At 41.6% G+C, this 26,274-nt stretch overlaps 1 protein-coding gene and 1 long non-coding RNA gene across 11 annotated transcripts in view; one reads left to right on the forward strand and one right to left on the reverse strand.

The window, feature by feature from the left end:
• The window catches only part of PIP5K1B (phosphatidylinositol-4-phosphate 5-kinase type 1 beta), a 471,859-nt gene extending 446,412 nt beyond the window's left edge, over positions 1–25,447 (forward strand). For 2 of the 3 annotated variants that reach the window (XM_055578262.1, XM_055578261.1), the window contains 2 exons: positions 19,005–19,119; positions 24,330–25,447. In XM_055578262.1, the coding sequence (XP_055434237.1) occupies positions 19,005–19,119; positions 24,330–24,428 (214 nt within the window). In that variant the 3' untranslated portion in view covers positions 24,429–25,447. The remainder of the gene's footprint in view (positions 1–19,004; positions 19,120–24,329) is intronic. The other variant, XM_055578263.1, reaches the window with a different exon arrangement.
• LOC129650091 (uncharacterized) overlaps positions 13,544–26,274 on the reverse strand; it is an 87,326-nt gene continuing 74,595 nt past the window's right edge. Inside the window, exons 5-9 of one of the 8 annotated variants that reach the window (XR_008713577.1) lie at positions 25,036–25,087; positions 23,000–23,159; positions 18,928–19,201; positions 14,729–14,873; positions 13,550–14,412 (exon numbers count right to left, since the gene is read on the reverse strand). This is a non-coding gene — a long non-coding RNA (uncharacterized LOC129650091). The other 7 variants (XR_008713579.1, XR_008713578.1, XR_008713573.1 and 4 more) reach the window with 7 other exon arrangements.

Here is a 26,274-nt window from a genome sequence, read left to right on the forward strand (position 1 = left end):
ATTATTTAGCCCAACACTTCTAGTTTAAAAATTAGCAAACTAAGATAAATAGAGGTCACATTACTTACTCAGCATCACTCGAGATAGGCAGTAGCAGAATCAAGACCAGAATCTAGGCCCTTCAACTCTGAATCCACTGACCTTTCCATTGATCTTTTCCATTGATTATAAGGGATGAGGCTGACTTTCTAAAATCATAAACAAATTTAGACGGTGAAGTCTAAATTTGTTTAAGAAGCATTTGTTTTCCCTGAAATTGTTTTTCACTGAAACTCTGTGACATCTAGAATTATAGCCAGGGTTAATTACAGGTTGTCAACAGCAGGCACTGTGCAAGTCTTTTAGATGCTTATTCATTATGTACTTGTAATGGGACAGGACTGAGCTTTGACAATTACTGCTGGTAATTTGGTTGTTCCTGGCAATTGGTAGGAAAGCAGTAGATTGCATCAGGGGATCATCTGAGATCATCTTTCCCACAATGTGAGGGAAAGTGCTGGTAAAACAAAGTAGGTCATTAGTACCAAGATAAACGAACTTTTGTCTATCCAAGCATTATAGATTTTATTCCCTTAATATATATGATTTTTCATTCAAGAAGGTAGTAGACTTTTTTAGTCTGTACTTTTTGAACTGAAAGAAGTGGGCTTGAACTCTTCGAAGTCTAAAGTTGATGTAATTGTGTTTTCAATGTTCTATTGATTAAGAAATTGCATATGGATGTATGGACAGACATTATTTGGAAATCCCACCAGCCTCTATTGTTCACTGGTAATATTTTGCCAGCAGTCATGGAATCACTGTGATTCCAATGGAAGCAGGAACTCTGATAAACTGTGTCCAAAATATCTCCTAAGATTTTTCTTTAGTGTTTGTCCAGTGGTGTCCTGGAGCCCACTCTTTATAGCTTTTGAGATTCACTTGTCAAATTTTGGGAGCCAGTTGTTAAGCACAGCCATTTTTAGAAACTAATTCAGTTCTGTTCAGTCACTCAGTCGTGTCCGACTCTTGGCAACCCGTGGACTGCAGCACACCAGGCCTCCCTGTCCATCACCAACTCCCGGAGTTTACTCAAACTCATGTCCATTGAGTTGGTGATGCCATCCAAACACCTCATTCTCTGTCCCCTTTTCCTCCTGCCCTCAATATTTCTGAGCATCAGGGTCTTTTCAAATGAGTCAGCTCTTCACATCAGATGGCCAAAGTGTTGGAGTTTCAGCTTCAACGTCAGTCCTTCTAATGAACAGCCAGGACTTATTTCCTTTAGGATGGACTGGTTAGATCTCCTTGCAGTCCAAGGGACTCTCAAGAGTCTTCTCCAACACCACAGTTAAAAAGCATCAATTCTTCAGTGCTCAGCTTTCTTTATAGTCCAACTCTCACATCTTTATAGTCCAACTCTCACATCCATGCATGGTAATGTATGGATGTCTCTGCTTTTGAATATGCTGTCTGGGTAGTCATAACTTGACTTCCAAGGAGTAAGTGTCTTTTTATTTCATGGCTGCAGTCACCACCTGAAGTGATTTTGGAGCCCCATAAAATAAAGTATGGTATGTTAGGCCCATACCATTTCTGTCCGTTATTGAGCCCATCTTTGCATGAAATGTTCCCTTGATATCTCTAATTTTCTTCAAGAGATCTCTAGTCTTTCCCATTCTACTGTTTTCCTCCATTTCTTTGCACTGATAGCCGAGGAAGGGTTTATCTCCTTGCTATCCTTTGGAACTCTGCATTCAAATGGGTATATCTTTCCTTTTCTCCTTTGCTTTTCACTTCTCTTCTTTTCACAGCTATTTGTAAGACCTCCTCAGACAGCCATTTTGCTTTTTTGCATTTCTTTTTCTTGGGAATGGTCTTGATCCCTATCTCCTGTACAATGTCACGAACCTCCGTCCATAGTTCTTCAGGCACTCTATCAGATCTAGTCCCTTAAATCTATTTCTCACTTCCACTGTATAATCATAAGGGATTTGATTTAGGTCATACCTGAATGGTCTAATGGTTTTCCCTACTTTCTTCAATTTAAGTCTGAATTTGGCAATAAGGAGTTCATGATCTGAGCCACAGTCAGCTCCCAGCCTTGCTTTTGCTGACTGTATAGAGCTTCTCCATCTTTGGCTGCAAAGAATATAATCAGTCTGGTTTCGGTGTTGACCATCTGGTGATGTCCATGTATAGAGTCTTCTCTTATGTTGTTGGAAGAGGGTGTTTGCTATGACCAGTGCGTTCTCTTGGCAGAACTCTTTAGCCTTTGCCCTGCTTCATTCTGCATTCCAAGGCCAAATTTGTCTGTTACTCCAGGTTTTTCTTGATTTCCTACTTTTGTATTCCAGTCCACTATAATGAAAAAGACATCTTTTGGGGGTGTTAATTCTAGAAGGTTTTGTAGGTCTTCATAGAACCATTCAACTTTAGCTTCTTCAGCATAGACTTAGATTACTGTGATATTGAATGGTTTGCCTTGGAAATGAACAGAGATCATTCTGTTGTTTTTGAGACTGCATCCAAGTACTGCATTTCAGACTCTCTTGTTGACTATGATGGCTACTCCATTTCTTCTAAGGGATTCTTGACCACAGTAGTAAATTTAATTTAGAAATTAAATTAGACAAATTTACAACTAAATCGAGTTGTATTTTTTAAAAGGTAATACTCAAAAGTGATCCCCTTCTAATTGCTACGTGCCTATTGTTATTTAACCTTAAGGTTGTTTATGTAGGTTGGATCTGTATGGTGGGATGCTAGGTAGTCACCTACAGTGCATTTCACTCCAGCTCCTCATTCAGTGACATCACATTGGTAAACTGAAGTAGAAGTATTTATTCCACAGCAGTTGTCAAGCAGTGTAAGTTAGGACTAGATTTATTGATTATCTCCTTTTAAACCTTCAAAGTGTGTCATATCTACAGCAATTGCATTGTCAATAGCATAAAAAATTGAGCAAGTAGTCTTCCATTATTTGAAAACTGTTTTTTCATTCATCAGAGAAGTAGCTCATATCATTGACAAATGAGTGAACTTCTTACAGATGTCTTTATTTCATTTTTGTCTTATTAATGTAAAGGAAAATACCAACCAACATCATGTTAAAAATACATCGTCATCAGTTGCAGTCACAAAGTGACTGTGGATGTAGAAGTTCTACCAAAATCAACAAAAGCATTATGTGACCATCAATTGGTTATATGGAATTTACAGTAAAGACTACTGCATATTTTATTATTATTTTTACACTCTGTGTTACACATTTTTTGTCAGTAAAGTTTAATATATAAACATATATACACACACACTTTTCCCCAAAATTCTAGTTGTTAAACATTTACCAGTACCCCATTCCTTATGAAGTCCATAAAAATACATATTATAATTATCTTTAATGATCATATTAATAACAGCTAACATGTATTCAACACAAGTGACAGACTTTATAATTTCTGAGACTCAATTCTCAGAAATGGTTTTATTGTTAGAGACAGGGGGACATGAGGAAGTATATTTAGGCCCCTCCAGCTTTACTGGAGCAGAGGACCTTCCAAGGGCAAGGAGCATAGTAGACACTTGCATATAAATTATTCACATCAACCTGTGATAAATAAGGAAAGTTATTATATGGATAAAGAATAATCTCAGATGGAATAAATGCCCAAGTTGCAGCTAAGTGACACTGGTTAGAAAGGGAAACCACAGGGGGAGAATCAAAGCTTTCAGGTACGTCTTCCTAAATCAACTCACATGTCATATAACTACATCATCTAAGGAAATGGTAAGTAGTTTGAGAGCATTTTTATTAATAGCCATTGAGAAATTTCACATTTAATGGGATGTAGACATGCCATATGAAAGATAGGCATTATTCAAAATAACTAGAGCTTAAATCAAACCCCTAAAGTGGATAATTTAGACTTCTCCAGTAGGAAGAATAAATGGGAAAGGGTGTAAGTTCAGTGACAGCTTTTAAACATTATTGTTTGCATTTGCAGATTGCAAAGCACATTTACACATAACAAAGAGTCAGGTATATGAACAGTGTGAAATAATGGGTTACCTTTCTATGATGTTTTGCAAAGTGCCTAATCATTTATTAGTTGACTTATGTCTGCTTTCTGGAAGGTAGCATTTCTTGTGTGTGACACGTGGTAAATGCCTCACATCTGATTCAGTAAAGTCAGTCATATTCAGAGCCCCTGAACATCAGTTAGGTCCAGCCTACAGAGCCGGATGCCAACCCTTCCAGGCACTCTCAATACCAGCTGCAGGGCAATGTCAGTGTCAGTCCTTGAAGGTGTGGGTAAGGCCCTTCAGCGGTGACCTACATCCCCCTCATGCTTTGCTAGGCTTCCCAGAATGGGCCATTCTTGTCCAGTCATTCGCAGACACACACCACACTACGTCTGGACTGTACATCCCACTGCCTTACCATTCTGTTAAGCCAGTTTGTGTTTATTTTTTCCTTTTTGTTTTCTTTTCTGGGGGATTTTAGTATTTTATGGCCATCTGATACATTAATTTGAATGCCGATGACCAATTTCTCTAAAATAGTAGTTTCCCAAGACTTAAATAGGAAATGATACACATGCAATTCATCAAAGTTTTATCATGCTAAATATATTTGGAACTTATATATTTCCTGTTTTGCATGGGTGATTACAAATTGTTCTCCCCTAGAACTGTTTTTACAGTATATATCTTTAATAAAAATGGTATATATTTAAGGCATACAACATAATAATTTGCTGTACATAGTGAAATGATTACTGTATCAAGCTAATAAATATATTTGTCGCCTCACATAGTTACTTTTTGTTTTGCTTTTTTTTTTTTTTTTTTTGAGGTTAAGAGTTGGTTTTATTTACTAAAGGTAGGGACTATGTTTTGCCTCTCTTTGTTTTGGTTAGTTTGATTTGATTTGTTTTTAAGATCTGCTCTCTTTGCAACTTTAAGGCATAACAGTTTTGTTGTTGTTCAGTTGCTAAGTTGTATTCCACTCTTTGCAACCCTGTGAACTGCAGCACAACAGGCTTCCCTGTCCTTCATTATCTCCAGTCACCATGCCATCCACTCCATCCCCAGGACTTATTTATCTTATAACTGGAAGGGGGGTGGGTGTGCGTGGGTGTGTGTGGGTGTGGGGGGTGGGGTGGGTGTGGGTGGGGGTGTGGGTGTGGGTGTGGGTGTGTGTGGGGGTGTGGGTGTGGGTGTGTGTGTGTGGTAAGGCAGTATTTCTTAAACTATCGGTCCTAGGAGCAACTGCTTCAGGAACACCGGGTTGGTAAAACAGCAGCTTCCTGCTCCTGTACTTTCTAGTGCCTGGTCATTGGAGAGCCACTGTTTTAACTACCAGGGTGTTCTGACCTTTGATTCTAAAGCACCTAGTTTATTCCTTAACTTACAGGAAGGGGTTTGGTGTATGGAAGGACCGCTGTCAGAAATAATTAAACCTGAGCCATGATTTGAAGTAGAATGAGTCCCAGTTCTTCTCAGAGATGCCAGTACTCTTTTACCTCCCCCATCTCAGCCAGCCACCTCCCATCTTTTGCAAACCAGAGCTCTTCTCTCTCCCTAAACTGCTTATGTTCCTAATGACTCAAGACAGGGTACTGACCTGTCCAGCAGAGGCCAGTAGTTTCTGTGACATTTTCTGATTATTCAAGTCAGAGCTTATAATTAATTTGGCATTGGCCTGGCCATGTATGAGAAAACTTCCAGTCATTCTGCACCTCTCTGAAGCTAGGAGGCCCACTAAAAATCAATGGTGCTTATGGTTTTCCAATAGCCCTGAACAGTGCTAATTACAGTGTGCATCTGTGATGGTAAAGCTGCCTTGTAATCTTTTCTCATATTCTTTCCAGTAGCTTCTGCAGACTGGTAGCAATATGGGTTTGGACTAAATGATGCCACTTACTTGCTGACAGTGGTCATTTCCACCGTGTACATGTTTAGCATACTGACATAAGGAGGACCTCACTCAGCTAAGTCACAAACGCTATCTGAATATTCCTGGTTAGATAATAAAGGCTTAACAAATATTTGATTACTTGCTTTTTAAAAATAGGAAATGTGGTGTTTAGAAAAGAATAGGAATGGTAAATACTCTTTTCAGGTACCCAGATCATAAATTTCCTGAAGGTTGAGGTTACTGGTGGTTCTTCCCAGGTGGCGCTAGTGGTAAAGAACCCACCTGCCAACGCAGAAGGCATAAGAGTCTCTGATTCGATCCCTGGGTCGGGAAGATCCCCTGGAGGAGGGCATGGCAACCCACTCCAGCATTCTTGCCTGGAGAATTCCATGGACAGAGGAGCCTGGCTGGCTGTGGTCCATGGGGTTGCAAAGAGTCAGACATGACTGAAGCGACTTATCACCAGTAACCTTGCTCTGCTGTGCTATGGGCTAAGGAAGGGGAGAGAAAGCTAGTGAGTCAGCCCCCTGGCCAAGCAGGGTTGTCCTTTAAGCATTTATAACACCTGTACTAGTTTGCTAGCACCATACACCATGTGGCTTAAACAACAGAAGTGTGTGTTCTCACCGTGGTGGAGGCCAGGAGCCTGAGATGTTCACAGTGCTGCTTGCTTCTGAGGACCATGGGGATGAATCTGTTTCATGCTTGTCACCTGGATTCTGGTGATTTCCTGTGAGTCTTTGACATTCCTTAGCTTACAGAGGCATCACCTGATCTCTGCCTTCATCTTCACATGTCCTTCTCCCTGTGTGCATGTCTGTTCAGATCTCCTCTTATGACCTCATCTTAACTAATTACATCTGCAATTGCCCTTTTCCCAAATAAGGTCACATTCTGAGGTACTGGGGGCTAGGTTGTCAACATACAAATTTTAGAGGGACACAATTTAACCTATAGTATCATCTTTGAATAAGGCTTACTTTTTCTGGATTTGTTTTTTCCAATCCTGGTAGGAAGCAAGTGTAAAGAGATTGCAGAATATCTGACTACAGACCCCATCTGTGGGAGTTATGTCATTGAGGTGCAGTGTAGAAGTTAAGGGTGCTGTGGTTGAGAATTATTTGTTCACTTTATCTTAAACCCTTAGTGGTTCCATTAGCTTATACAGCATGGGCATCTCCATTTCTGCATACTGTATTCCTGATAGACTGCTGTGACCTCAGGCTTGGTTTTCTGGGGAAGTTGAACGAGGGCCAACTAGGCTAAGGATCAAAGCTTTTGAAAGCTGGAAGGACCTTACCAAGTTCAAAGCCCTGAGTTTTACAGAGGAGGAAACTGGGACTCCAGGCGGCTAAACAGCTTACCCAAAGAGAGCACACACCACACTTATTGCTGAGTTAGTACCGGAATTCATCTGCCCTGCCTCCTGTTCTAGCTTATTCTTCCACATTCCATGGAGGCCATGAGTCTCTGGTGAATTAAAGGGTTTCCAGTTCCTGCTACCTTTGTGGTGTGTTGCTCTAGCTAGAGAGCACTGTTTTCAGTGCAAGCCACTTATCTGGGGGTTTTTGTGGACTACTCATATTAGAGTCTTTTTTATCCCCCTAAGCCTTACCTCTGTGTGTGTTAGTGGCTCAGTCATGTCTGACTCTTTGGATCCCATGGACTGTAGCCCTCCAGGCTCCTCTGTCCATGGGATTCTCCAGGTAAGAATACTGGAGTGGGTTGCCAGTTCCTTCTCCAAGGGATCTTTCCAACCCAGGGATTGAACCTGGCTCTCCACATTGCAGGCAGATTCTTTACCATCTGAGCCACCAAAGAAGCCCTAAGCCTTACCTCTGGGAACTACTTAACTATATTATCTCTCAACTTCATAGACAAGAGCTCTGGGGAGAGAACCAATTCTGGTTTTAGACTCTACCAAATATGAACAGGAAAAGACGTCTTACAAGAAGAATAGAAACTGTTCAGTTTTATGAAGTCCACTAGAAATTACTTTGTCAAGGTTTCTCATTTTTTGTTGTTTTGACTAGGGATTTTTTTGCATTTTTGATAATGATATATATAAGTCATTTTCTTCTTTTTAACATTTATCATCTCACCAACTTTCTTGAAAGCTCCTTAAGTCAGTGATTCAGCCATGTGTGAACTGTTTACCAACTTTTCACTTTTAGCACAGTAAGTGGGTGAAGTCAGCACTTGGTGTATGTTTGAATGGATAATTTATAGTTTTGTGAATAGAAAAGCAGATAGTTTTTTTGATGTGGACAGTTCACTGTTGAAATATGATTTGTATATAGCAAAATGCACAGATCTTAAGTATGTAGTTCCATAAATTTTGACAGATGTGTACATTGCAGTAACCATCACCCAGATCTAGATAAAGAATATTCCTGTCCTACCAGAAGTTCCCTTCTGCCCCTTCCTAGTCATGACCACCCAAGGTCAAGGCAACATTCCCCTTTGTTTTATTCTAGAAGCTTAATGGTGTTAGCCTTCACATTTATTTTTATTTTTGGCTGTGCTGAGTCTTCATTGCTGTGCGAGCTTTTCTCTAGTTGTGTCAAACAGTGGCTACTCTCCAGCTGTGGTTTATTGGCTTCTCATTATGGTGGCTTCCCTTGTCGAGGAGCACAGGCTGTAGGCACACAGGCTTCAGTAGTTATGGCACGTGGACTCCGTAGTTGTGGCCCATGGGCTTAGTTGTCCCATGCAGCATGTGGAATCTTCCTGGATCAGGGATCAAACCTGTCTCCTACACTGGCAGGCAGATTCTTGACCACTGAGCCACCAGGGAAGCATTAGCTTTCACATTTTGTCTGTGGTCCATCTCAAATTAATTTCTGTGTGTATAAGGTATCCAGGGGCTTCCCCAGTAGCTAAGTGGTTAAAAAAAAAAAAAAAAGTCCACCTGCAGTGCAGGAGATGTGGGTGCGATCCCTGGGTTTGGAAGATCCCCTGGAGGAGGGCATGACTACCCACTCCAGTATTCTTACCTGGAGAACCCCATGGACACAGGAGCCTGGTGGGCTACGGTCCATGGGGTTGCAAAGAGTTGGACATGACTGAAGTGACTGAGCCGCGGGGGGGGGGGGGGTATCAAAAATTCTTTTTGCTCTTCTTTCATATCCCTGCCTCTCACGTCATATAATCAAGACTGATTTATGATAATAGATTTTTCATTTAGAAACAGATTTATATATCTCTTTTATAACTGAATCATTATTGCTGGGGATAGCTTAGGAGCGCAGCAAAGGACTAATTCTCCTCAGTGCTTAGACAGCATGTATAGGATACGGCATAGCTCCCCAGTCAGGCCTGGTTCAAATCCAGTACCACCATTTATTAACTGTGGTTAGACACGTTAGCCTTAAAACTCACATGTACAAAATAACCAGGACGAGACCCAGCCTAACAGGGTGATCTCTGATGATTAAATGAAATAATATCTGAGGAGGACTGCTAGCTTTAAAATGTATGTGGGAGGATGTTGAAAAGAAAAATAAAATCTCCTAGAGATAGATGGTGGAAAAGTTCCTTGAACTTGGATGGGGGTTCTTTCTTGAAAGCATTCTCCCTCCAGCTACCACCCACAGATGCACATGCTTTCCTCAAAGGGAGGGCCCTGCTTCCTTCCTCTGCCTGCTTCTGAGGCTGCTGGTGGCAGGAGCTCAGTTGCTTTAGCTCTCTCAGCAGCTGTGGCTTCCTGTCCCCAGAACTAATAGACCTGGCAGCACGCTGTTTGCTGCTCTCTTCCCCTGCCAGTTCAAAGCGCAGCTTTCTGCACTGGGTCTCCAGCGGTCTTCGTGCCTCGGGCGACACTTAACGCAGGGAGAGAGTAGAGTTAAACCCCAGCACTAGACCCATAGGTGGCCGTCATTCGATTCCAGAGAGAGAGCCTGCCGCTCTGCTTGCCTTCATTAGATACAGGCAGCCTCCCTGTCTAAAAATAGCCAAAGTGGGAGAGCGTGGAAGAGCAGCAGCCATGCTCATGGCTGAAAAGGAGAAAAGACAGAAAGCAGCAGATCCTGCTGAAAGCCTGGCAGGGTAGGTTAGGAAGGTGGGTGGTGGTCTGTATGCAGTAGCCATGGCCAAGGGCTTCCCAGTGCTCTGGGTTCACACCAGGGGTCTTGCAGATGTTGCCTATACAATCAACCCAGGAGCTCGTGTGAAGGAGACGCTCATCCTGGCAAGGGCATGAGATTTGCTGCAGGCCGACACTCTCCCGGCTGTAGCTGGGAACCCCTATGCCAGGGCTTCAGAACTCTACACCCTGGAGCAGCCTCCACCCCCGAGCCATGCCAGCCAGAGTGAGCTTTTCTAAGATACACACGTGACCTTGGCTTGACCATCACATCAGAAGTGCCTGAGTCCTGCAGGGAGGGACCTGCTCATAAGCACATGTGTCTGTAGGACTGAACAAGTATTTGTAGCCTTTACATGAGACTAGGCTGTACTTGTGGGTTTTCTCTGCGAGGAGAACTTTCCTGTCCACATTTCTTACCATCAGTCAGTATTCCGGTAGGTAGCTAAACTTGGACTAGCAGAAAAAGACTTCTTCCCCAAGTGTTACAATAAAGCCAAACTTCTCAGACACACCTACCGTCCCCCAGGAAACAAGCAGAGTCCCAGAGGTAGAAGTCATAGTGACACCCTGGGTCGTTTAGACAGAAGAGCATTACCCTCTGTTGGCCTTTCTCTCACTTGCAGGGTCTGACTTGGTCCTCTTGATTGACGGCCCTGGGAGGTGGGCTCGGTGGGGACTGCATTCTCACTTGAAAAGGAGGAACTGGGAGCTCAGGGTCATGCTTGCCCAGTATTGTAACTAATAATCAAAGAAGCAGGGCTTGTATTCAGGCCTCCACCCTTAGTCCAGATGCTCCCTAGGTTTACCCCCATGGTACTCAGTCCATTTCTAAAGGGCAAAAACCTCCAAACATGAAGCAGCCTAAAACATGGTATAAATTTAAGCAAAGATTTTAAAAGACTCCATTTAACCTTGATGTTGGAAACATGTTTCTTCACATGGCCCAGCAATCATGATTTTGAATCTAGAGAGGAAAATGTAAACTTAACTCAGTGTTGCCTAGGCATTAACAAGATTTTCAATAGTCATAATAATAAACTCTATGGAGTGATTTTCTATTTTTAGAATCAATCCATGGACAAAGCACAGAAAAATTGGTTATAGCTATAAGATAAGAATAAAGGAATATAAATATTAATAGCTATGACAAAGTGGGAAGACAAGGACAAAGATTAAATAATGTGGGAAATTAAAGGTATATGGTTGATGGAATAGAAAAGGTTATTAAGTATATGATTTACAGTTACACAATAAATAAAATATAAATAGCAAATGTTGGGAGGAAGTGCAAAGTAGGAGGAGGCAAACATCCTTTGTATTGAATCAATAGATACTGCCTTGCGTTGATAATATATTTTATTCCCTGATTCATCAAAAGATATGAAGGAAACCACCAGAAGGGCTAAAAAGAGAAACGGTGAAAGGCACTGCCCTTGGGGAGATGACTGGGGTACAGGCGGGAGCAGGAGGTTGTTTATTTTATCATTAGTCATCTGTATCATATGATATATTATGTTATTACTTTGACAAAAAAGGCAGTGAGGGGATAACTTTTGAAAGACAAAAACTGTGCTTTGTACCATATGTTCTCTGAGCAAGTGCCCCCATGAGAATCAGCTATAAAACACTCATTAGGTCTGCAAACAGAAATCAGAGTGTTCCAGGCTATAAAATTACCTATGCCTGTTTTCAGCAGTCCAGCCAGGCTAATGTTCTCCAGTGAAGCCAAACTAATGTTGCTGGTAAAAGAAAGGAACATTTTTGTAAATGACAGAGAGGCCTGAGCTGCATCAGAGAGCCACTAACGTCAGCTCCCAGAGGGAGCTAGGAGGACATAAAATTCCCCCTCCTTATCCTGCTTAACCTGTGACAAGTTTGTGACGTGTGCAGAGACCAGAGCAGCCGAAGAATGTTGGCAGCGCCTCTGCTTTTACGAGGGAGGAAGAAAACTAGATAGATTAACAGTTTCCTGAGCACCTTGCTGCAAATTAGGTGCAATTAGCCCTCAGACCATCTAAATTGAGGGAATTGTGACAAAACTTGATGGTGCAGAACCCAGGCAGCCAGCCAGACTCAAACCTGTTCACATAAAATTGCTTCTAGAAATGGATCTTCCCAAGCTGCGAGGCTGAAAAATGGCAGGCCTTCTGAGTAGATTGCTCAGTTTTGAAGGCACTCCTCCCAAGAGAAAGTGACCCCTGAAATGGAATCTGGAAAACTCAGCCTGGGACATTAGAAACCAATTCCAAACAGGCTTGTGCCCAAGAAGTCAACAGTGAAGTAAGGAAACCGAGCAATAGCAAGACTATTACCAGTGTCAGAACTGGAGAGAAACAAATCGATCAGTGACATAAACATTTAAGTGAAAATCCCTTTTAGAACATATTTTACCTTTCTTCTTGGGGCATCTTCAAGGGAAGAGGAATTTGCTGTAGGCTGCAGATGCGTTTATTTACATTGGATGGTTTATTCTTGCATTATCTCCCTACTCTTTTATGGATTGTACTTCATTAATTTTTTAAGTAGCAATGGACAAACACATCCACATTCGAGTATATAGTATAAAGATTCTTAAAGCCCAGATAATACTTTATGTCCTTGTGTGAAGCATTTTCATGTATAACCTTTACTAACCTCTTTGCTAAAAACAGCAGCAGAATGTTAAAATGAAGTATTTTGATTATCAGTTTCAGCAGAAACCCAAAACAAAAGCAAGGTGTGAGACTGCAGGACATGCAAAGGAAGTGGTCAGAAACCATTTAGCTGACTACCTACAGTCTTTGAGCGAAGTTAGAGAAGCCAGGAAGAGTTGGCAGTTTGAATGTGATCTTTAGAGAGAGCTCTAAGGGAGTCGGGGTGCCTGTGCCTGTCCCTACTCAGGGAAAGGGACTTCAGTGAGGCTTCAGAGACCTTGATAGTGCCTCATGGGACATAGGGGACCTGGATGTGTCCCCTGGTTTCTGACTCATGCCTAAGGCCCTGAAAATTCCAGTGGCAGAGCAGGGAAACTGTGCTGCTTGGGAATGGTCTGTGCTGCTCACTCACCTCTCTCTCTCCTTATTTTTCTCCTTAGTGCTTTTGACCAACATACTATATATTTTAAGTATCTTCCTCTCATTACCTGTTTTCCTCAATGCTGTGCAAGTTCCATGAGTCCGAGGTCTCTGTTCAATCCCCACTGCATCCTGGCGCCTAGAATACAATGTGCAAAGATGGGTGTCCGTGTTGGGCGTTTGCTGTTACTCCAGTAATCCTGCATGTTCAGGGTTGTTGTTCTCATTTACATATAGGAACCTGGAGTTTCCAGTAACTGGAGGGGTTAAGAAACGCATCCAGTATTGCATATACAGCTAAGAGGAAAAGCCAGAATTCAAAGCAAAGATGGTGAAAGTGAAAGTCGCTCAGCTGTGTTTGACTCTGCGACCCAGAATTCTCCAGGCCAGAATACTGGAGTGGGTAGCCTTTCCCTTCTCCAGGGGATCTTCCCAACCCAGGGATCGAACCCAGGTCTCCTGCATTGCAGGCAGATATTTTCCCAGCTGAGCCATGCCTGTAATGCCTTATCAGCTGAGGTATCTGTTTCCCTGAAGTGTATTCTCATCCTTTCTTGGGCAGCAGATAGGACCTAATCTAAGATTTTTAGGGACGCAAAATGCCAGTTCTATACTTGGATATCACTCAGTACATACTGAATAATGAAGATAACAAATATTTTTTAAAAGAGTAATTGGTTACATAGCTTTTGCTATTTAATGTCAGATTATTCCAAGAGCATTTAATGCGACTTTATAAATGCCCAATTGTTTACACAGGGCTAAATGGTTACATGTCTTTTTTAAGTGTTAAAACATTAGAAGGTTATATACCTCTATTCTTGTCAACTCTCAGATATTCATTTTTAATATGTTACTTTTTAAAAATTGTGGTAACATACCCATAACACAAAATTTACCATCTTAACCATTTTTAAGTGAACAGTTCAACATTCAAAGTACATTCACATTGTTGTGCAACCAGTCTCCAGAACTTTTTCATCTTGAAAAACTGAAACTCTGCCCACTAAACAACTCCCCATTTCCCCCTCCCTTCAGCCCCTGGCAACCTCCCTTCTACTTTCTTCTTTGAATTTGACTACTTAAATGAGGAAGTCGGTGAAATTATACCATCTGTTGGCTACTGTGAATAAGGCTGCTGTGAAATTGATGTATTAACTTTAGGGCTGCCATAACAAAGTACCACAGACTAAGTGGCTTAAACAACAGAAATTTATTTTCTCACAGTTCTGGAGGCTAGAGGTCCAAGATCAAGGTGTCAGCAAGGTTGGTTTTCTCTGAGGCGGCTCTCCTTGGCTTGTAGATGGACCGTCTTCTTCCTCTTCACATGGTCTTTTCTCTGTGTATCCAAGTCCTAATCCCCTCCTCCTCTTCCCGTAAGGACACAAATCATATTGAATCAGAGCCATCCCAATTATGTCACTTAACCTTAATTATACCTCTTTAAGGAGCCTATCTCCAAATACCAACACATACTAAAGTACTGGGCTTAGGACTTAAAGATATAAATGGAGGCTGGAGGGAAGCCCACAGTTCAGCCCATAACACTGAGGGAACAAATATCTGAGACCCTGTTTTCCATTCTTTGGGGTATATATGAGATAGTTGGCTCGAGTGGTAATTCTATTTTAACTTTTTTGAGAAAGATAAATATGTTGCTTTGTACAGCATATTTTGCCTACTTACTTTTCCTCAAACCTCTCTGGCCATAACTCTTCTCAAACAAAAGATCTCCACAGCTCACATCAAGCATCAAACCCGCATTTGTTTTTGCTGGCTTATGGGATGCTCCTCAAGCTCCTAGGCACATTGGTCTCAGCTCCCTCAATTTCTGCAGTAACAAATTTATAAAATTTCATCAGGGGTGACCATAGAGAAGGTGTTTAATTGGAAAACAAAGTTCATATTCTAGCTCTATTCAACTCTAGTGTGACCTTGAGCAAGTTACTATGCCTCTCAAGCCTCAGCTTCTTCATACAGTGCAGTGAGGATGTTGGGCTGACATGCACACAGAGGGACCAGGCAGAGATGATGCCAATGGCGAGAACAGGCCCGGTGTGTGACGCAGAAGCAGCAGTAGGGACCCTGGAACAATGGAGAGGACATGCCTCAGCCTCATCACTACTCACAAATGTGGGCTTGGAGTTGCCTGCCCATCTCATTTCTCATTAGAATCTGTGGAAGACTGGATTTTGTACGAATTTTCTGTTACTTAATTTAGCAATCATTCAAATTAAAAAAAAAAAAATCTCTTTGGGCCCAAAACATACTTCTCGCAGCCGGCCTGAGCCCGTGGGCCAGCAGTTTGCATTTTCTAGGCAGACCATCCTCCAGGAGAGAGGCCCCCTTACCTCTGCTCCCGCACCAGCAGCTCTGGCCCTGGGACTCTGCAGATGGTCCCCAGCTTCCCCAGCCTGCAGCATAGCATCTCTCCACCATTCTGTATGAGTTCCTTTATGACCAGCTTTTTTTCACTTACCAAGGTCCACCTATATTGCTGCATAGATAATACTTTACTATATTTATTGCCAAATAATATCCCATTGTATGAATTACTTATCCATGCATCAACTGGTGGACTTCTGGGTTATTTCCGCTTGTTGGCTATTATGAGTAATGCTGCTGTGTCCGTTCATGTGCAGTTCTTTGTGTAGGCATATATTTTTCCATTTTCCTTACATATATACCAAGGAGTGGAATTGCTGAGTTGTATGGTTTTGAAGATTCACCAAAATGTTTTCCAAACTAGCTTCATCATTTTACATACCTATCAGCAAAGTAGGAGGGCTCCAGTTTTTCCATATCATCTGTCTTTTTTATTATAGCCATCCTAGTGGCTGTGAAGTGGTGGTATCTCATTGTGCTTTCGATTTGCATTTTCCTAATGACTAATGATGCTGAGCATCTTGACATGCATTTATTGGCCATTTGTGTATCTTCTTTGGAGAAATGTCTATTCATATCCTATGACCATTTTTAATTGAGTTGTCTTTTTACTGTTGTACTACAAGAGTTTTTTATATACTCTGGATATCTCATTTTTGTCCCCCAAATTTAAGGATGCTCAGAATATTCTTCTTACTAAGATAGGATATTATTCTAACATGTGCAAAACAGGGTAAATTAACAGAAGGTCTTTTCTTTTAATATGCTTGATGGATGTTATTAAATTTGACGATATGGTATTAAGGAAATATAGTACTTTCTCTGTAATCTTTTATATTTTAGCTAAAATAGCTGCAGAAGGAAATGGCAACCCACTCCAGTATTCTTGCTGGGAGAATCCCATAGACAGAGGAATCTGGTGAGCTACAGTCCATAGGGTTGCAAAGAGTCAGACACAACTGAGCAACTGACCATAAGCTGATAAATGTACCTGTTAAACCCCAAAGAAAACTAATTGTTTTTCTATTTGTATTTGGTTTTAACCATGCTAGTGACTCATCCATAGTTTCCAAGAGTAAAACAAATATTAGGTTGAAAAATACTTACAAAAGGATTTACTCCTAGGGAGGTGAACTCTGAATCACAAAAGGACCACAAAAAAAAAAATAATAATAAGGAGGAGGATTACTTTTTGCTATATTTTATACTACAGGTGGTATGCTATTAAAAAATTAAATTTTAAAAAGAAAAAGCACTTCTAGAATATCTTGGTTATACCCCTAATCTTAGGATGGAAATAATTTAAAATCATGACCAAAAACTCAAGCAAGATGAGAGAAGCTTAGATTTGAACCTCATCAAGTAAATTATGGTTACAAAATAACTCAGAAGCCATTAGAGATTTTTGAATTGTATTAATTGTGAACTATACATATTTTGCAACCCCTTTGTTTCCTGCTTTGATGTTTAAGTAGATAAATCATTCATCTTTCTCATAAGGCTTAACCAGGCAGGACTGCTCCCTACCCATGGGATTAGTGAGTGACATCCTAGCAGTCAAAAGGCAAAAGCCAATTAAAGCCCATTACAGCATCCTTGCTCTTGATCCAGAAAATAACCTGAGCAACATTCATTACCATGCAGTGCCTCTCCAAACAGCATCCCTTGAAACCTGATGGTTTATTTAACCCAAGAAATCTGTAAAGGTTTACAATATAAAGTCAACAGCTCAGTGGAAAGAGGCCACATTCACCTTGATCTTTAAAAATGAATCAAAACACACAGTTTCCCACCTTGTATAACCCATCTTGGGTTTTTGAAAAGCAAGAGGACTTTTTTTTCCTGTGTCTAGAATTTAAAGAGAGAAATTATATCAAGCCAAAGTGAAGTGGCTTTCATCCCTGAGTTTCCAAATTCTCAAATATCACCAAATGGAAAACCTATGGGAGATTCCCTGCTTCCCTTTCCTCTTACTACTAGTCTGGATTCTCACAATTTTGTGTTATGTGTTCTACAAATGAACCTGATTTCATAAGATCCATATAATTCTTTTGAGAAATTTTTTTAATATTGAAGAGCTCAGAACTTCTATTTCATGTATCTTCAATTAATAGGTATGTACAGAAGTAGAATTATGTGTCGTGCCCAGAAGACGGAGGACTGAGGAGTATAATGTCCTCAATAAGTCACCTATCTATCTGGGAAGCTCAGACAAGAAGCCCAGGGGGTGACTTTACGTGGGAGTTTTCAATGGAGTGAGCTAAGAGCTCAGCCCCCGGGTGTGATGGGGAGGTGAGTGGGGAGGCCAGACTTCTCCTCTCCTGCTCTCAGCCCTGGTGCCCAGGCAAAGCCCCAGCCAGGTCTGTCCCACGTGGCTGCCAGCCAGCCCCCTAGCCCACCCTCTTCTAACACCAACATCAGACTCTTCCACCATTGTGTGTAGATATTTTGTTTCCACATGGAAAATCTCCACAGGTTACAAATATAACCAACTTTTATTTCAGTAGGGGGGAAGACTGTACATTCCTGAGCTGCTAAATTCCCAATTTAAACATTGTCAATGTTAGCTGTAGGCCATGGGGTCACAAAGAGTCAGACACAACTGAACAACTGAACTGAACTGAATGTTAGTGTGTGCGCGGCTTAGTCATTTCCGACTCTTCAGGACCCCGTGGACTCAGCCCACCAGGCTCCTCCGTTCACGGAATTCTCCAGGCGAGAATACTGGAGTGGGTTTCCATTTCCTACTCCAGGGGATCTTCCTGACCCAGCACTGGAACCGGTGTCTCTTGCATCTCCCGCATAGGCAGGAAGGTTCTTTACACTATTGGACCATTTACTTAACACTGGTTGTCATATCATGACAAAACAAGGTGGCTTCCCTTCCATAAAGGACTCCAGTGCTGTCTACCTGGGTTCCTTTGGCTTTTGCTGTTATCCTTGTTAGGAAGGGTCCATCTCAACTGTCCTCACATAGCACATGATACAGAGCTCTGTATTTATGTGATTCATTATTACTCCAAATGTCGGCCTTGAATCAGCAGCAAGAGCATCACCTGGGAGCTTGTTACCATGGGCTCCATGTCAGACCCAATCAAACTCTGGGGGTGGAGCCCAGGAGTTTGTGCTTTCACAAGCCCCCAAGGGGATTCTGCTGCACTTTTAGGTTTGAAGAAAGAAATCATCAATGCTAATGAGGGATCAGGTTATCTTCTATAAGCTAGAAAAACATCAATACTGTTGAGAAAAGGATTTAAGCAGTGAGAGCTAACTATTCAGAGCTGGAGATGGGCCTCTAGATTGCCAGAAGTCCACTCTCACAAGGCGTGGGGCCAACACATCACCTCTCAGAAATACAAAGTGTCTCATGCACTGAAGTTGACCGAGAAAAGGCACTGCCAATAAAGCCAGATTCTTCAGACATAAGCACAAATACCTCTAGGTGTGACCGTATCTCCTTCAAACACCCCACATTTTTCTTTCCCCCAAAGCTCACCCACCTCAGCCACCACTTGGGAGGGGTCCTTGGATTTTGTTCTGAAGGCCACATGCTCATCATTCTTCCTTATTTTTCCAGTAAAGGGTTACCTTCCAGTTCCACCTTTACCTTGGAAGAGGGGACCATCTACTTGACTTCTGAGCCAGATGCTCTGGAAATGCAAGATGATGCCTCCGTGCTTGATGTCTATTTAGTAAGTAATATCTGGTTTCTTCCCCTTCTTTTCTGCCTCGTTTACAAATGGATCCAGGCCATAGGTCATACAAGAACAAGTTCTGTAAGGTAAGGCATATCTGAGTTTTAAACAATGGCACCCCATCACTTCTACAAACAGTGCATCTTTTCACAAATTATGCCATCCCACAGTTCTTATAGAACAGCACACAGAAGAATATCGAGGATAAAATCCTAAATCATCGTATGTAATGAGAGCAAATCCCCTACTGTTGAAGCCAACTGGGGCACCTTGGTGTCATTCTTCACAAACTAACATCTATTTTGACTCAATTGTATCCACTTGTGTGGGGGACGTGTGGGTTCGTGTAGCCAAATAATAAAGCCAAAGCTGAGATCAGTGCAGTGCAAGCCTTGTTCAATGGCCGAAGAATGGAGAGGTGAGAATATAGTTCACAAGTCAGCTTCTCACCCATGTGGTGAGAAGGGTTTGATTTTAAAGAGTAAAGACAAAAGGAGGAGGGATGAGATGAAGCTGAGTGGAGGCATGTGCAGTAGTCTATGTGGGAAGGGACTGGGATGTTTGAGGGAGTAGGGTGCCACTCTTTTTATCCTTTTTTGGTCCTTAATTTCCAGTTGTGACCACCAGTGGGTATGTCATTTAATTCACTAAAGTAGTAAAATCAGTGTTTAATGAGAATCAGGGTCTGTTTGAGGTCAGATTTATCACCATCTTGGTCCCTGCTGGTTCCATCTGGGTTTTTGGGTTTTACTTCTCTCCTTATAACTTCCTTTCTTATCTCTGGATCCTGTGACTTAAAGGATTTATGTTAACTCCTACTGAAGGAAAGGGTTGGCGGGTTTTGAGTACGGACTCGGTGTAGCTCTGGCAACTCTTTGTGTTCTTATTGACCAAAAGAGGGAATTAACACCTACCTTACAAGGCTGCTTGATAACAGCCATTCTGACAGGTGTGTGGTTTTGATTTGCATTCTCCTGACAATTAGTGATGTTGAGCCTCTTTTCATATGCCTGTTGGCCATCTATAGGTCTTTGGAAAAATGCTTATTCAGGTCCTCTGCCTATTTTTTAACCTGGTTGTTTATATATATAAACAACATAATCTGTATATCAGGTTTTTTATATGTATACACACGTGTAACATAATATATATATAAATAATCAGGTTTCATATATATATATATAAATTGAGTTGTATGACTTCCTTATATATTTTGGATATTAAACCATCATCAGACATATCATTTGCAGATGCCTTCTCCCATTCAGTAGGTTTTCGTAGCATAGTATTTTGAACAATAATTATAATGGCCAAACGGGGTACATACCATAGGCAGGCACTATACCAATGCTTTTCTTACACTAACCCTTTCATAAGGTAGGTGTTCTACTTGCCTCCATTCATGCAGACGAGGAACCTGGGGCTTAACTGATCAGTTCTCAGAGCTTTCAGGTGGCAGAGCCAAAATTCAAACCCAGCTCCTCCCTAAGCCCCCGTCACTGTAATATTGCCCAGGAAGCCCCCATGACTGTAGTTGTTCCCAATTGATGTATCCATCTCATTGGAATCATGCTCCTAACGAAGGCAAGAAGTGGATCCAAAAAGGAAGGAGTGAGGATTTTTAGTTTTTATAAAATTCCTCTTTCATCCCTTCTATTTTTTCAAGTTTTTGTTGCCTCAGTTCTTAAACCTTTTGATCTCTGGATCCCTTCATATTCTAAAAGTTGAGGATCCCAAATAGCTTTTGTATATGTGGATTATATCTATCAACATTTTATATTTTTAAAATTAAAATGAGAAATTTCAAAAATATTGATTTGAAACAACTATTAAAATGTTAAATATATTTTTATGAAAATTTCGATTTTTCAGAACGAAAATAAGCTTAGTGAAAAGAGTGGCATTATTTTACGTTTTTGCAGTCCCTCTTGTAAGAAGCTGGGTGTCTGCTTCTACATTGATTTGGCATGATCCAGCGTGTGACTGTACTCCACTGTGCACCCATGAGAGGGAATGAGAAAGGCAAATAACATCTTAGTATTAATAGGAAAATAGGGTAACCTCATGGATCCCCAGAACTGGTCTCCCACACCATTGTTCTAGTACTTTAACTTATTCCCTTCTACTTGTGCAGAACCAAATGAGACGGATTAATTAGAAATAGGCACTGAGATTCTATGCTTATCTCTGCCTCTCATTAATCACTGATGGTCAATTAATCACCCTTTTTGGTCCTTAGTTTTCTCATCTATGAAATGGATCATTAAATCACCTCTTAAGACCCCTTCCAGCTCTGACTGGCCATGGCCTGTTCTAAACTACAAGGAGTTCCAGAAATAAGGTGTTTTGTTTTCCCCCTCAGAATAGCTATAAGCTGTTTTTTCATATTGCAGTTTCATCACACATTCTACCGTCAACCTTCACAGTATTTCAACTTTTGTGGCAACACATACAGAAAATTCTGCACCATTAACTTGTATTTCTAGGGTGTGTTTTCACTCTGGAGATTATTTTGCACGCTCTTCCAATCTGAGAGCACGCAACTCACTGCCCTCCCTTCAATATTTTCATTTGCCTCCACACTATGAAAGAATGGATGGCAAAGAAAAGCATCAGAAAGGAAAACCAATCTTGCCAACATCGTTGTCTCTCCTTCCTCTTGACCTGATTAGAATCCTCTTAATCATAGCAATCTTTACTGAAAGAGCAGTTGAAAGTTTTTGTGGTGACATTATACTAGGTGTTGTAACCAAACATAAATTTTTCTTATAATGTTTCTCCTCCTTTAAGAATTGTTGGTTGTGCTACCAATTGCTAGTGCTACTATTTATATATTAATGGACAATACTGTTTATATCTCTTTAAAATATAATTTAAACTCAATTTATGCACACCAGACAACATAAGAAATTTCCTTTTTAAAGATGCATTTATAAATATCACTCATTATTAGAGAAATGCAAATCAAAACTACAATGAGGTATCACCTGACATTGGTCAGAATGGCCATCATCAAAAAAATATACAAACAATAAATGCTGGAGAGGGTGTGGAGAAAAGGGAACGCTCTTGCACTGTTGGTGGGAATTGGTCCAGCCACTATGGAGAATACTATGGAGGTTCCTTAAAAAATTAGGAATAAAACTACCATATGACCCTGCAATGCCAATATTGAGCATATACCCTGAGAAAACCATAATTCAAAGACACGTGTAAGCCAGTGTTCATTGCAGCACTATTTGCAATAGTTAGGACACGGAAGCAACCTAGATGTCTATCAATAAATGAATGGGTAAAGAAGATGTGGTACATATACACAGTTGAGTATTAATCATTAAAAGGAATGAATTTGAGTGAGTTGTGAGGTAGATGAATGTAGAGCCTGTAATACAGAGTGAAGTTAAGTCAGAAAGAGAAAAATGTATATTAACAAATATATACGGAATCTAGAAAAATGATACTAATGAACCTATTTGCAGGGCAGGAAGAGAGATGCAGACAGAGAGAACAGACTTGTGGGGATGGGGGGAAGAGAGGGTGGGGTGAATTGAGAGTAGCGTTGACGTTGACGTATACACCACCATGTGTAGAAAGCTAGCGGGAAGGAGCTGTATCGCACAGGGAGTTGAGATCAGTGCTCTGGGACAACCTACCTAGGTGGGATGGGGGCAGGGTTGGAGGGAGGCTCAAGAGGGAGGGGATATATGCATACTTATGGCTGATTCACGTTGTTGTACAGCAGAGCCCACCACAACACTGTAAAGCAATTATCCTCTAATTAAAAAATACAAAGATCCTTCCCATTATGTGCATGTAAATTAGGCTAGCTATTCTGCCTTTTCCAGTAGTTTGACATAAAATTAAAAGGATAGGTTACCTTAAATGGCTGCTAGTTGTTCCATTATTCTTATTCAAGCATTTGCTTCAGGTTCCATGTTCCTAGTTATTTCTTGGAAAAAGGCCGTTCACCCTCAAGCTGTAGTTCCAGGCTATGCGATTCAGTTTCAAATACTCACATCATTGGGTTTTTTAAGATTCTGTCCAATAACCAAAGAGATGTTTTCCACTGAATTTTGAGTTGATGACACAGATTGGAGTATTTAAAAGAATACAGCAGAGATGAGCAGGCTCTTGATTTTAAATGGCCAATCATGCCATCTTCATAATAGGGCCTGATTCCGCTTTTTGAATCATCCGATATTCTAAGGCACTGATCACGGTAGCTGTCATTTGGTGTTAGTGCAAAGAGGAACAAGCAACGAAGGCAGTGCAGCTGAAAAATGTGGGTGGGAGTGTCCTTTTTTATGACTAACTGGGAATGGGTGGGCAGGTAGGAGATAATGGAACTGCTTTATTAAATAATAGAGAAGTGAAAGAGGGCTGCCACAAAATAACAGTTTTCTTGCTTCTGTTATTTAGTCTTGAAGTCATGCCCTTTTTGCTTTACACTTTATGTATTAACAGCCTCCCAATAATATATCTGATCATCCAGATGTGTGTTTCTGCACGATGGCTAAAGTGCAAAAACAGCTGTGGGCAAAGAAACAGTTAAGCCATTTTTTTTTTAGCCAAGCCAGTATTGGCAATTAGTGTTCTGATATGCAGCTGTCAGACAGCTTGGTTATTTAATGTGTCTTCAGGGTGGTTAATAATACTCTTTGATCATGGGATGAAGGGTGGCAGAGAAGCGAAAATGATTGAATTAACAGCTTATCATACTATTATCTATGAAAAAAAGCTTGAGAGAAAAAGAAAGACACTTTAAATTAGGTCATGGGGGTCCTAGAAAACTCAGTGGAACTTTTTGGCAAGAGACAATGCATTTCTGGACTTGACTTTCCTGACATGGACGTTAATGACTTGTATGTGAAGTGTCGGGTCTCTGGAATCATTCCTTGCCTGAGCCAGCACTGGCTGCAAAGGATGTTTATTTGAAACAGTGGCAATTCTGTTGCTTCTCAGCAGAGAGCTAACATCCCCACCAACCAGAGATGCTGCTCATGTTTCTGGTAGGTCTTAGTGTGATCGAAATAGGAAGAGAGAGGCAGTGGCTGCCTTTGGTTTAGAAGTTTCACCAGAATGCCAGTTTCTTCCACTGTCTGACCACATGGTTGAGAAAGGAAGAGATTTCAGAAAGGGCGAAAAATAGGGCGCTTTTCAAAGAGGGTTTGATCCTTTTAAGTCACTGACCAAATAACATTTCTGAGACAGGTGGAAAAGCTGACAAAATGGATCTGACTGCCTGCACCCCACGGCACCTAGAAAGGATTCATCCTCAAACAAGAGTGACGCCAGCTTCAAATTAGTGAGGCAACCCGTCAGTCTGGATTAGGTCTCTGTGGGATTTTTTTTTTAACAAATAGCATTAAACTGCTGTTTAAGGATTAGCTTAGGGAATTGGAGTTATAAAGGCATACTGGCTTTTCAGTTAAATTAGGCCCACAGTTAATTGGATGACAGATTGCAGAGCTATGGTAGTTTTTTTCTTTTTGTCCTGGCTTTATAGTGAATCATGGCCTCACAGGCCAGCTTGATTTCCACCTTTCTCAAGGCTGGTTTTGCTCTCGAGCTCACCTAAGGTTCCTATTCATCCAGGCCCTTGTTGGGGGCCCCTGTTATTCTTTGTCTTTACCTCTCAACACCAGGCGCTCTCTCCTTCCCCACTCCCTCCAGAATCTTCTTGTCGCTTCTCTGCTTTCGATTTCCATCTTCTCCCTCATCATAGGAAACCAGTGTTTGCTAGTCTCCTAATAAGCCTTTTCAACTCTTGGGAAGAGTGTGTTTGTGGAAGAACATATTCTAATGGTATGAACCTGGAGGCTACCAGGCCCTGAGCCTTCTGGAAACAAAAAAAGCAAATTCAAAAGAATTTAGGGAAATGAAAACTTTAGGGAAAGTAAGTTTAAATCATACCTGTGGGACCTCATGAGCTGGCTGTCCCTCATACCATTCACACTCCTGGGACCTGAGGAGGAATGGGAAAAGTGAGTAGAAGGGAGGATGCCTACATACTGTCCACTTAGTAAAAAATAAGGCCCCTCTGACGTGACAGATGGCATGTGGATGAGACGAGCACCCAGCTTCCCTTTTCCTCTGCCTGTGCTCCCAGGGCTGCCACGACAATGTGCCACAAACTGGGAGGCTTAAACAACAGAAATGTGTCTCCAAGTCAAAGAAGTCCAAAGTCAAGATGTTGTAGCCCTGCTACCTGTGAAGGCTCTAGGAAAGGATGCTTCCTGGCTTCTTCCGGCTTCTGGTGGTCATGTGGTCCTGAGCATTGTTCCACTTGCAATACTCTATAATCTCTGCCCCAGTCTTCACACTGCCACCCTGGGACTCTCTGTGTGTCCTCTCTTCTTGTGATAACACCTGTCACTGGATTTAGGGCCCACCCTAATACCAGAGGAGAAGGCAATGGCAATCCACTCCAGCACTCTTGCCTGGAAAATCCCATGGATGGAGGAGCCTGGTAGGCTGTCGTCCATGGGGTCGCGAAGAGTTGGACACGACTGAGCGATTTCCCTTTCACTTTTCACTTTCATGCATCGGAGAAGGAAATGGCAACCCACTCCAGTGTTCTTGCCTGGAGAATCCCAGGCAAGGAAAATCCCAGGGGGAGCCTGGTGGGCTGCCGTCTATGGGGTCGCACAGAGTCAGACACAACTGAAGCGACTTAGTAGTAGCAGTAGCAGCTAATACCAGATGACCTCATCTTAACTAGTTATATCTGCTAAGACCGTATTTCTGAATACGATCACATTTCAAGGCTCCAGGTGGATGTGAATTTTCAGGGGACACTAGTCAACCAACTACAGCACCTTACTGAGGACATGTGAAAGGGCACGCACACGCTCTTTAGCGTGTGGTGTGTGTCAGTCGCTCAGTCGTGTCTGACTCTCCATGACCCCATGGAATGTAGCCCACCAGGCTTCTCTGTCCATGGAATTCTCCAGGCAAGAATACTGGAGTGGGTTGCCATTGCCTTCTCCTCTGGTATTAGGGTGGGCCCTAAATCCAGTGACAGGTGTTATCACAAGAAGAGGGGACACACAGAGAGTCCCAGGGTGGCAGTGTGAAGACTGGGGCAGAGATTAGAATGGGTTGCCATTCCCTTGCCAGGGGATCTTCCCAACTCAGCAATCAAACCCAGGT

The sequence above is a fragment of the Bubalus kerabau genome, chromosome 4 (genome assembly GCF_029407905.1).
Source record: "Bubalus kerabau isolate K-KA32 ecotype Philippines breed swamp buffalo chromosome 4, PCC_UOA_SB_1v2, whole genome shotgun sequence".
In the NCBI taxonomy this organism is placed as follows: domain Eukaryota; kingdom Metazoa; phylum Chordata; class Mammalia; order Artiodactyla; family Bovidae; genus Bubalus; species Bubalus kerabau.